At 41.8% G+C, this 12,658-nt stretch overlaps 1 protein-coding gene across 1 annotated transcript; it reads left to right on the top strand.

Annotated features, from left to right (window-relative positions):
* Window positions 1–383: 383 nt before the first annotated feature.
* LOC124270481 (laccase-2-like) lies at window positions 384–12,442 on the top strand. Its single transcript, XM_046705480.1, has 9 exons — window positions 384–501; window positions 1,678–1,838; window positions 2,333–2,829; window positions 5,997–6,172; window positions 7,752–7,887; window positions 10,242–10,348; window positions 11,299–11,400; window positions 11,922–12,024; window positions 12,192–12,442. Exons 2-9 carry the CDS (start codon window positions 1,720–1,722, stop codon window positions 12,440–12,442), a joined length of 1,491 nt encoding a protein of 496 aa, XP_046561436.1. The 5' UTR covers window positions 384–501; window positions 1,678–1,719.
* Window positions 12,443–12,658: the final 216 nt, after the last annotated feature.

Below are 12,658 nucleotides of genomic sequence, written 5' to 3' on the forward strand. Positions count from 1 at the left end.
GAACGAGCAACCCCGGGTGTGTGTGTACAACTTCACCGTGGAGTGGTACAGAACGCTCTCTAAGGTGAGAACACAAAATCCTTAATCCACTATCATAAGAAGTGAAATGCCATACACTATCATTGAATAATTAGTATGAAACAATCGGGCGGTCTTTTACTTACGTTGAGAAAACGTTCCAAAGCGTTTTTTTGCACTAACATAATTATCATCTGTAGTTTAAATTTCTTCAAATGAAGACTTTCTAAGAATGCTTTGGACAAGTAGTGGGTGTGGTTTCAGATGGGGTGGTGATTCCCAAACTGGTATACAATCTATAAAGGTCCATTTAATCATGGCGTCCCTTTCCTGCTTATAGCCTATTTATATGTGACTATTAAGGCATGCTACGATTGTCCCTTCAACCACTCGGACTGTTTTCGGCCGCACTGTGTGTCCGGAGATGGGAGGATTAAACCCTTGATCGCAGTCAACAGACAGGTGCCCGGGCCATCTATTGAGGTCAGTGTGAACTCTTAATCGTACGAGGGGCGTTCAAAAAAGTAGTCAGACTCACCTAGAAAATGATACAATACAATGCAGCTGTTTTATTGTTTTATTTTTCTACATATTATCTGTCACCTTTCAAGCAAATTGGTTTTGATTTCTTCCAGCCTCACGTACTCCATTTTGTTTGACTTTTTGTCTTGGTATCCCCCCCAAAACTCAAAATCTGCAACAAATGCATCACAAACTTCAGGAAACAAAATATGCAAGAAACATTTTGAGTGTTTGAACCAAACTTAAATTATATTAAAGTGCATACAAAAAGCAATTTGAAACTACAATCGCTTGTTAAAGTGACGCCCCTCAATGTTTACTAAACGAGCTTGTTTTGGAGGCACAACCCACCCCCTTTCAGGGTTCAAACTAAATACTGAATGGTGACACATGTGTCAGCTCTCAATATATATACACATTGCCAGTTTGAATATCTGGACACACTATTTTTGAAAGATTAAAATGGGGATGTCCTTAAAAAAAAACCTGTCTAAATATAAATAAAGCAATCCAAATCATTGACTGTGTTTATGATACTATACTGAACATATTTTATGTAATATTATCTGAGGGCATACCATTATCCAAGAAGTACCAAAAAACAGATCGTTTTTCATTTTCTGCAATTTTTAAAGAAATATCATACCCCAATGTGTTGTGATGACTCGTTACCACATGACCCACATATGGGAAATTGTGGATATGGCTTTACTAATGATTCCTTCAAAATATAATGTAAGTTTTTCAAATATTGGGCATCGAGAATATAGTTAGGCTGACCACTTTTTGAACGCCACTCCTAACTCCGATCTTGGTCTAGAACGAATGCTTTGACAAACATAGGCCGTGTAATATGGTCAAGGGACGTATCAGTGGATTACTATATTCTCTGAAACATACACACATCCTAATGAAGTGTGAGTGAGTTTGGTTTTACACCGCCTTTAGCAATATTCCAGCAATAACACCGGGGGGAACACCAGAAATGGGCTTCACACATTGTACCCATGTAGGGAACTGAACCCGTGTCTTCGGCGTTACGAGCGAACGCTTTAACCATTAGGCTACCCCACCGCCTCCTAATGAAGAGGACCTGCGTGGTGGTGTGGTGTGACGTCACATACTCCTCTGTTGTAGGTGTGTGAGGGTGACCACGTGGTGGTGTGGGTGACCAACGATATGGAAGATGGCCAGGGCACAAGTATACACTGGCACGGACAGCACCAGATGAAAACGCCATACTCGGACGGAGTTGGGCAAATCACACAGTGCAACATCGGCGTCAAAGAAACCTTTAAGTGCGTGTTTCATTTCAACTGCATGAACTCATTTCACTCATTAACATACGTCTCGATTTCCCACATTAATAACGGTACCATTAGAGGGACTGCACCAAAAGGATTCTCTCGCTTTAATAGAGGGACTGCATCAAAGGTATTCTCTCATTGCATGATGATTGCATTGTACCCAAAGGATTCAAGTTTATCCATTTCAAATCGGCCCAAAACACCTGGTAGTTATATCCAGTTCTGTAATTAGTGCACTGTGTAACATTGATGCTGTGTCACTGATGGTTGCAGTACCAATTGTTTATGGAATGAACTTTACACCAACAGTCTCTCTTAGCGGGAGCATGATGAGCCATTGGAAATAAATGTTGCATGTCGGATATTAACCGATTATTCCGAATTTCTCTTTGACGCAATTAGGCATTAGGCATTGTCCGTGTCCGAGGGAACAAAATAATGCTGACAATGCTCGAAGTCAAGCAGCCCGTGTGAATACATTTCAGATACGAGTTCACAGCCTCGCCAGCCGGCACCCACTGGTACCACGGTCACACAGGCATGCAGCTCGCTGATGGTTTATTCGGTGCCTTCATCGTCCGCCAACCCAAAGACCGAGACCCCAACGGTGCCCTGTACGACGTCGACGATCACGTCATGTTGGTAGGAGACTGGATTCCAGTCACGTCAATGACAAGATACGTAGATCTGATGTACAACATTTACGACTCATCTCTACCACAGGGACTGCACATCAATGGCAGAGCTCGCAAAGCTGATGTCCCAAACAAGTTCAACATCGTCAAGACGAACCTGACCACAGCCAAGACACCAATGGAGGTGTTTGAGGTGACGAGGGGTCAGAAGTACAGACTACGTGTGATTGGATCGTCCGCCAACTGCCCAATACACGTGGCAGTAGAGAAACACCAGCTGCAGGTGATCGCTAGTGATGGAATGCCCGTCCGGCCAAGACCAGTCGATGTCTTCATAGTCTTTCCAGGTGAGACCAAAGTTTGGCCTAACTACCCTTGTATTTTCGCAGTTGTTTGTAAACCAAAAGCACCTACACAGTAATTTTATGAACCTCAGCTTAATCCAAATATTAATTAGCGATATTTAACACGTTTTTACCGTGTTTTGCAGAGTGAGTGAATATGGTTTTACGCCGCTATTTACAATGTTCTGGAAACACCAAAAATGGACTTTGTTCACACATTGTTCCCAGGAAATCGAACCTGTGTTCTCGAAGTGACGAGTGAACGCTTTAATCACTAGGCTGCCCCACCGCTTTTATAGATAAGATTCCTTTAAACTCTTGTGATAATGCAAATGAATTTAATGTTCGAGTCACGACATATAGAAACGTAACATGATATAAAATATCATCAAAGTGATACTCAACTCCATCACACGCAAACACACCGAGTATGTAGAAATTTTGCAATACATTCTGAAAGGAAATTCGTTTAATGCCATCTCGATGAAATAGGAATAAGTGTCATTATAGAGCTATTTCCGTAATGTCCTTTCAAATCGAACCTATTTCACTTGTTGTCACCACCCGCTCACTGATGTCATGAATGATGAAGCTGGACGTGCTCGTGGTGTCAGTATACTTTACAAGGCCACGTGTGCCAGCACTGTACTGACTTACCGAAACCACGCACAAACTTGGCTGCACCATCTGAATATCATCTCTCAGTTTCATAAACGCTGGAATACATAAATGTTGGAACAAGATAGAATAACAATAGGATCTAGAGATATTTTTTTAATGTTCAGTTAAGAAGTTGTCTGGACTCAGTGTGGAGCGTGTGTGTTATAAATAAATTTCTGTGTGAACCTTAATGCATTTCAGAGTGTTAAGTCAGGGCATAATGTTGTCATTGGTAGAATGCACAAACTGAAAAAAGCAAAAAGAATTGGAACAAACCCATTCTGTCCCAGTCAGCTGTCATTCAAAGTCTGAATACCGTTCAGGGGGAAGTTTGTCCTTGTTCCCACTGTCAAGGCCTCAAATATTCAATGCCCCAGTAGAGCTTTCAGAACGTTTTATGACAGATGTGTGAAGGGCAGGAAAAAGAAATGATGCATCAGTGCAAAAATGATGTCCGATGCAATTCTCTATTGTCACTTTACAGACGTGTCACTTTTATGACAGACGTGTGAAGGGCAGGAAAAAGATTGATGCATCAGTGACGAAAATGATGTCCGATGCAATCCTCTGTTGTCACTTTACGTTCCCGATTTATTTCAGGTGAACAGTTGACTTGCCTTTTGCATATGTTTATGACGGGTCAACTGGAGGGGCAGGACAGGCTTACCATATTGCGAACAACTGGTGCCATCACTATTTGATAGCGATTCTTTTACTGACCACATACATACATACATACATACATACATACATACATACATACATACATACATACATACATACATACATACATACATACATACATACATACATACATACATACATACATACATACATACATGCATGCATGCATGCATACATACATACATACATACATGCATACATACATCATACATGCATGCATACATGCATACATACATACATACATACATACATACATACATACATACATACATACATACATGCATACATACATACATACATACATACATACATACATACATACATACATACATACATACATACATACATACATACATACATACATACATACATACATACATACATACATACATGCATACATCCAGTAAGCCACCTACCTACCTACCCACCCACCCATAAAACGCACACAGGCACGCATACTTCTGTAAGTACGTACATGTACCTTCCCCAAAACCCACCCCGATATAGAGACAGAGACATACATGTTAGAAACGTGTTTCAAGACACACACACACACACACACACACACACACACACACACACACACACACACACACACACACACACACACACACACACACACACACACACACACACACACAGAGAGAGAGAGACAGACAGACAGACACACACATCACACATCACCACACCGCACACAAAACTCAACCACGAGCACACAAACGCACACCACAAACACACACGCACGCACGCACGCACGCACACACACACACATACAGACGGAAACATACATGTTGGAAGCGTGTTTCAAGAGAACAAGTTTCAGTTGTACATATCCTCACGTGACAATACATGGTCATAACGGTTACATTGTTGTTATGATGATGATGATGATGCCGAACTGCACTTGTCGTTGTGTATCTACAATGAAATAAACACAACTGAGTTCTGAAAATGCATCTTAAATGCTACATAAGAAATACAGTGAAGTCGTGCTTCCCATCCACCCTTTACATTCCCTCAGTTAGGATCCATTGGGCGGTACTTGGACCAGGACCCTGCTAACGTATATTTAGTGATACCTCACATCCTGCATGAACGGGTGGTGGGTTCTGTAGGACCTACTCAGTGATTTAACACCATTTGATACCATCCATTGACAGTTCTATTGTCTGTACAAATCTCCTCTAATCATCTAAGATTAGAGAGAGTGGACGCGGTCGCATCACTCAGATCAGTCGCCATTGATATGATTCAGCCGTATAACACACATTATTACATTAATTATAACCCTATGTTTAGTCACCCTACACTTCCCTGCTGCTAGAACATCGTGTACCTACAAGCAATTGATGCATTCAATATCCCCGTGCAAACGGAATAGTATTGTACACAAACAGCCCTGAAGCATTGCAAACCTTCCGAAAAAGAACCACTTCCAGATATAAAAGTCAAAAGTACACCGTCACTTTGACCATCCACGTGTCTTATTTCCTCTCCAAACATGAGTGAGTGAGTTTAGTTTTACGCCACACTCAGCAATATTCCAGCTATATGGCGGCGATCTATACATAATCAAGTCTGGACCAAACAATCCAGTGATCAACAGCATGAGCATCGATCTGCTCAATTGGGTACCGATGACATGTGTCAATCAAGTCATCGAGTCTGACCACCCGATCCCGTTAGTCGCTTCTTACGACAAGCATGGGTTACTGAGGACCAATTCTAACCCAGATCTTCACGGGTCCCGTGGAACATGAGTGTGAACATAATGTGACTCCTGCTATCACATTCATTTCTGAAATCTAACTGCTGCTTCCTTGTAGGTGAGCGATACGATTTCCTGTTGTTTGCGAACCAGGTCGTGGGTAACTACTGGATCAAGGTCGTCGGTTTGGGGGACTGCCGAGTGGCTGATGTGTCTGCGGCTGCCATCTTGAGATATACGGGGGCACCGGATGAAGACCCCAGTACTGAAACCATGTTCTCGACTGCAGGCGGGGTGAGTCGACAGTTGTTGCTTAAAATATATAAGCCAGGAAAAGAAACTGCATGGTTAATATTTTTCCAAAATAGAAAATATCACAATGAAAAGTTAACTAGAAAAGGTGGATATTAAAATCATAAGAAGACGACATAACAGCATGATTAATGTCCATGACATTGACGTCACGAAGCCAAATGCGGGGCAAGCTCTATGACGGCAGTACCCTAGGTGAGCGGAGAGAACAGCAGTGCATCGCCGACGAGTCTATCAAATATGCATGGGAGGTTTGATGAATAGCTTGACATTTTCCCCGCTACTCTGCTGCCAAATTGCCAACGTTATCTCACGGCGTGGACGTCGCTCCAGTTCATCCTGCTCTATCGGGAGAGATCCGGTGTATTTGCAGGCCGATGCAGTACTTGAATACTGTGGTGTTGAAGACAAACCATAGAAGCAAGAGCCGCGATAGAACGAGCATTATTATTTTGGAATGTCCGTCCTGGGCCATGACATTGAAGAAAAGGAATTGCCACTGATCCGAGACTCTCATGCCTGTAGCAACAAAGGTGGATTTGTAGGCCAAGGCAGTACTTGAACATTGTGGTGCGAAACAATAGCATAGAAACCCTAGCCATGAGAGGAAGGGCATTATCATGTAGGAATGTCATTCCTGAGCTGAAGAAACGGTTGTGCCACTGGTCCAAGAATCTGATCTCTGTAGCCCACACCTGTCAGACTGCCCGAAACAATGGAACTGCACAGCCAGCTTGAGACATTATCACATGGGCCATCCCAATGGCCTCATGACCTTGTGTCGTGGTATGATGTCCAGTTCATTAGCCGCTTAATCATGATAGTTTTTGAACGATAAAACTGAACTTCCCAAATCGACAGTAGTTTTTGACACCCATATGCTTCATGAAGTATTTCGAGAAGGATGTGACATTGACAAACGTATTGTCAGAGTCCATGCCGAATCCATTGACGTGGCACATGCACATGTGTTCAATTCAATTAATAAATCCGGTGTTTGCATCTTTACTCTTACTGTTACTCATATTATACCGAGAATAACAATTTAAGCGCCAGCCTATTTCAAAAACTAAGATGTGAAGCTCTGGAAATGTTAGGCTAAATAATTGGGAAGACCATTCCATATTTAGAGAAGGTTCATCTGGTAGCTGATTTAGGGATATCATAAACATTTCTATTTACAATTAAAGAAAATATTTTTAAAGATATGATAGCACTGCTTTTTAAAGCAAAATAACTATTCCTATTCTGCTTATACAACACTAGTAAACTTAGGTTTCACTTGTCAAAAACGACAATCATGTGACCATATAACAGTCATTTCTGATTTTCACTGTTCAAAAGAAGGTAACCTTTTTGAGGAAAACAAAATGCATGTTTTCCAAAAGCGCATACATCCTTTTTAAAGTAAAAGATAATTTCCATAAATGTTTTGTTTTTAAACTAACAGTACTAAACCAAACTATGAAAAGATTTCCTATGAGACAACCTATATTGGCAAAATATTCTGGGTAGCGCTTAACTTTTTATTCACAGTATATAACGTTTCTGACTGTTGCAGGTGATGTTAAATCCAACACCCTCTAAAGGTTCGGAGCTTTACGGGACAAATCACAGTTGGCTCCGCCCAGCAGAGCTGAGGAATGCCATAGATGTCAACCTGACACAACAAGCAGTGGACAGAAGGTTGTATATAGGTAGGACGTGTTGTCTGACACAACAAGCAGTGGATACAAGGCTGTATATAGGTAGGAAGTGTTTTCTGACACAACAAGCAGTGGATACAAGGCTGTATATAGGTAGGAAGTGTTGTCTGACACAACAAGCAGTGGATACAAGGCTGTATATAGGTAGGAAGTGTTGTCTGACACAACAAGCAGTGGATACAAGGCTGTATATATGTAGGAAGTGTTGTCTGACACAACAAGCAGTGAATACAAGGCTGTATATAGGTAGGAAGTGTTGCTGACACAACAAGCAGTGGATACAAGGCTGTATATAGGTAGGAAGTGTTGTCTGACACAACAAGCAGTGGATACAAGGCTGTATATAGGTAGGAAGTGTTGTCTGACACAACAAGCAGTGGATACAAGGCTGTATATAGGTAGGAAGTGTTGTCTGACACAACAAGCAGTGAATACAAGGCTGTATATAGGTAGGAAGTGTTGTCTGACACAACAAGCAGTGGATACAAGGCTGTATATAGGTAGGAAGTGTTGTCTGACACAACAAGCAGTGGATACAAGGCTGTATATAGGTAGGAAGTGTTGTCTGACACAACAAGCAGTGGATACAAGGCAGTATATAGGTAGGAAGTGTTGTCTGACACAACAAGCAGTGGATACAAGGCTATATATAGGTAGGAAGTGTTGTCTGACACAACAAGCAGTGGATACAAGGCTGTATATAGGTAGGAAGTGTTGTAAAGTGTGTACAACGGACAGTAAATGCAAACATTAAGCTGAAGATATGATCAAATGATTGGTGCCAAACATTGCGAACTTAAAACAAGTCTTTGCAACAGCTCTTGTGCTGGACCCCCTCCCCCCTTCACTGACTGACCAACACTTTCACCCATTCTACAATCACTACCACTGATTCTAACACTTTCATTAATTCCACTAACACTTCTCCAGGCTATATCAAAACCTTCACTTTGTCTGCCAGAACTTTCATTGACTCTATCAACACTTCAACTAACTCTGCCAATATTTCCACTGACACTACCAACACGTGACTGACTGTACCAACACCTCCACTGACTGTACTAACTAGTCCGTCCGCACATGCTCTGATTTTGCCAAGACTTCCACTGACTACCAAGATATCCGCTGACACTACCAACACGTGACTGACACTACCAACACGTGACTGACAGTACCACTCCACTAATTCTGCCAACACTATACATTCACTGGTTTACCATGACTTCCACTGACTACCGAGATATCCACTGACACTACCAACACGTGACTGACACTACCAACACGTGACTGACAGTACCGCTCCACTTATTCTGCCAACACTCCACTAATTCTGCCAACACTATACATTCACTGGTTTTACCATGACTTCCACTGACTACCAAGATATCCACTGACACTACCAACACGTGACTAACACTACCAACACGTGACTGACACTACCAACACGTGACTGACAGTACCACTCCACTAATTCTGCCAACACTCCACTAATTCTGCCAACACTATACATTCACTGGTTTACCATGACTTCCACTGACTACCGAGATATCCACTGACACTACCGACACGTGACTGACACTACCAACACGTGACTGACACTACCAACACGTGACTGACAGTACCGCTCCACTTATTCTGCCAACACTCCACTAATTCTGCCAACACTATACATTCACTGGTTTTACCATGACTTCCACCGACTAACAATATATCCACTGACACTACCAACACGTGACTGACACTACCAACACGTGACTGACACTACCAACACGTGACTGACAGTACCACTCCACTTATTCTGCCAACAGTCCACTAATTCTGCCAACACTATACATTCACTAGTTTTACCATGACTTCCACTGACTAACAATATATCCACTGACACTACCAACACGTGACTGACACTACCAACACGTGACTGACACTACCAACACGTGACTGACAGTACCACTCCACTTATTCTGCCAACAGTCCACTAATTCTGCCAACACTATACATTCACTAGTTTTACCATGACTTCCACTGACTAACAATATATCCACTGATATTACCAACACGTGACTGACAGTACCACTCCACTAATTCTGCCAACACTCCACTAATTCTGCCAACACTATACATTCACTAGTTTTACCATGACTTCCACTGACTAACAATATATCCACTGACACTACCAACACGTGACTGACACTACCAACACGTGACTGACACTACCAACACGTGACTGACACTATCAACCCGCGACTGACACTACCAACACTCCACTAATTCTGTCAACACATCCAGTGACTATGCCAACACTTTCCTCCCTGGTTCCTTGATTCCGTGGACATTATCTGTTTCAGGTATGGAATTCAACAACAACGACAACCAGAAATACAACAACAAAGAACTGTATCCAACGTCTGTTCTTCCGCCCCGTAAAGGACATTTTACACCTGTTATGGATAATGTATCCTTCCACGAAATGTCAAGAGTTCTCACTTTGAGTTATCCAGTTCTTTTAATGTGATGCCGACGATATACTGACTATAAATATTCCATATGACACTGATCATTGAAGCAATATTTCAAGTCAACAAATCATCTTAACGCATGCGCAGATAACTTTCCTCCTGCCTCCCATCCCAGTATTGTCTCAGCCGGAGGACGTTGATGAATCGTGGTTCTGTAACAGATCAACGATCAAAGACTTCGACAAGTGTATGACGGATCTGTGCTTATGTACATACATGCTTAGGTTTAAGCCAGACGAGGTTAGTTAACTACATATGGTGACAAAGTTTTAACTCTTTTGCGAGTTAGTAATCAGTTTGTGACACCTGCCAGGGCGCTTCGAAACAAGTGAGCAGTTGGTCACAATGAATTTTGCTGCAGATGAACTCTCAGCATTAATTGTACTGTAAAATCAGACAGCCGTGGTCGGGGGCGCATCAATACCAACGTCTTTGCCCAATATGTATTTTAAGCTCATTCCAGAATCTTATAAAGTATAATATATATAATTATGTCATTTCATTTCACATACCTGTCATTCATTAAAATATCTTCTTTTAAAAAAAACTGCAATTAATTCAAATGGTGCAGTTTTTCTGGGCTGGTGAACTTCCTTTGTTGATTTTTGACATATCGCAAATTATTGTTGTCGTCAGTTATTGATTATTTACTTCTCAGTAAAGTGCACATTCTAGTGCATTTGGGTGTTCAGTCCTATCTCAGCGTAAAGCACCTATTCGCCAGCACACAAAGTCAGCGATCTAGCCACCACGGCCTACACAAACGTACAAGTATATGCAACTGGGGCTGAGACCATGTAAGTTGACATGTCGGAATGGTGTAAAATGGTACATTTGGTAGATTATATGTTTTTAATTCACAGATATTTTACGTGTTTGTCTTCAGATAGTGGAGCTAGTTGTGATAAACCAAGCGAAGACATTCTCGGAAGTAGGTCATCCTGTACATCTTCACGGTCATAGCTTCTACATTATGGGAGAAGGACAGGTGAGTGAGACAGAAATCTAACCAGATGCTACCAGCAATGATGAGATCGGCTTTGCAGATATCTATGGGACTGTTACTCATATTGGTTATACCTGACTATACCAAACAATGTCGACGTTTGAAACACAAACGCGAGAACGTCCATACACACCAACCCCAACACAATTCTTTGACGTTCTAACAAGGACACCAGATTTTCCCAGGCTGACATAATACCTGCTTAATTGGTGAACTGGAAATTTACATTGTTACATTACGCCACATTTACAGAACATACAATTATTATTTTATGGTCTTTTATCATATCAATAATATGAACATATTTCTTAGTCTGTTCAAGGGGTTCTGTCTGTGTCCTTCCGACCACACCATGACCACCAAGACGTGTCCAGTGTAAAAACACATTCTTAAGTAAATACCAGATTCAGTGCCTTGATATCATTCTTAGTTTTGTCATATGTCATTTGTCAAGTTCAACAAGTCGTCAACAAACCGGGCTGAAGTGATGCGTCTGGACCAAGAGGGGAAGATTCCCCGCAACTACATCAACCCCCCCTCACAAAGACACCGTCAACGTGCTCGACGCCGGTTACGTCATTCTCAGATTTCAGGCCAATAATCCAGGTACATATAGTTTTTATTGACTGTATTCAGGAACGTACCTCATCACCTATTTCATGATGAACATCTTTGTTCTGGGAACTATTTTATGGGTACAATATATCAGCCATTGGACTCTATCTGTACTCTCCATCATGGCGTTAACGCCTGAATACGTGTCCTTCTTTCAGGCTTCTGGTTCTTCCATTGTCACACTGACAGTCATCTGGCCCAGGGGAAGGCCTTGCTAGTGAAGATAGGAGAATACGAGGACTTCCCTCCCATACCTTCCACCTTCCCCAAGTGTGGAGGGTGGGGCTTCTCTAACGCCAAGAAGAAAGAGGATCGCCCATGTGTCACCAGTGGATCTGCCCAGCACTCGCTTAGTTTCCTGGTGGCCATCTCATTAGCAATAGTTGCATGCAGGAGTATTGGCCAATAATTAATAGTACTCTACTGACAGTGTACTATGACCATCAAGAACTTATTTTATACTTTCTCCAAAATTGGTATTTCTTTACACGCTTTATCTGCAAGTGCTATCACCAATTACTCAATTCCATGACACGAATTTAGAAAAGTCTTTTTTAGGAAATGTTGTCAATTGATATAGCGAGGAATCATTTATTGTTGTTCTGGCAGGTTTATTCTTGACGGG

Source organism: Haliotis rubra, unplaced genomic scaffold (assembly GCF_003918875.1).
Source record: "Haliotis rubra isolate DU_JTF1 unplaced genomic scaffold, ASM391887v1 Scf152, whole genome shotgun sequence".
NCBI classification, from domain to species: domain Eukaryota; kingdom Metazoa; phylum Mollusca; class Gastropoda; order Lepetellida; family Haliotidae; genus Haliotis; species Haliotis rubra.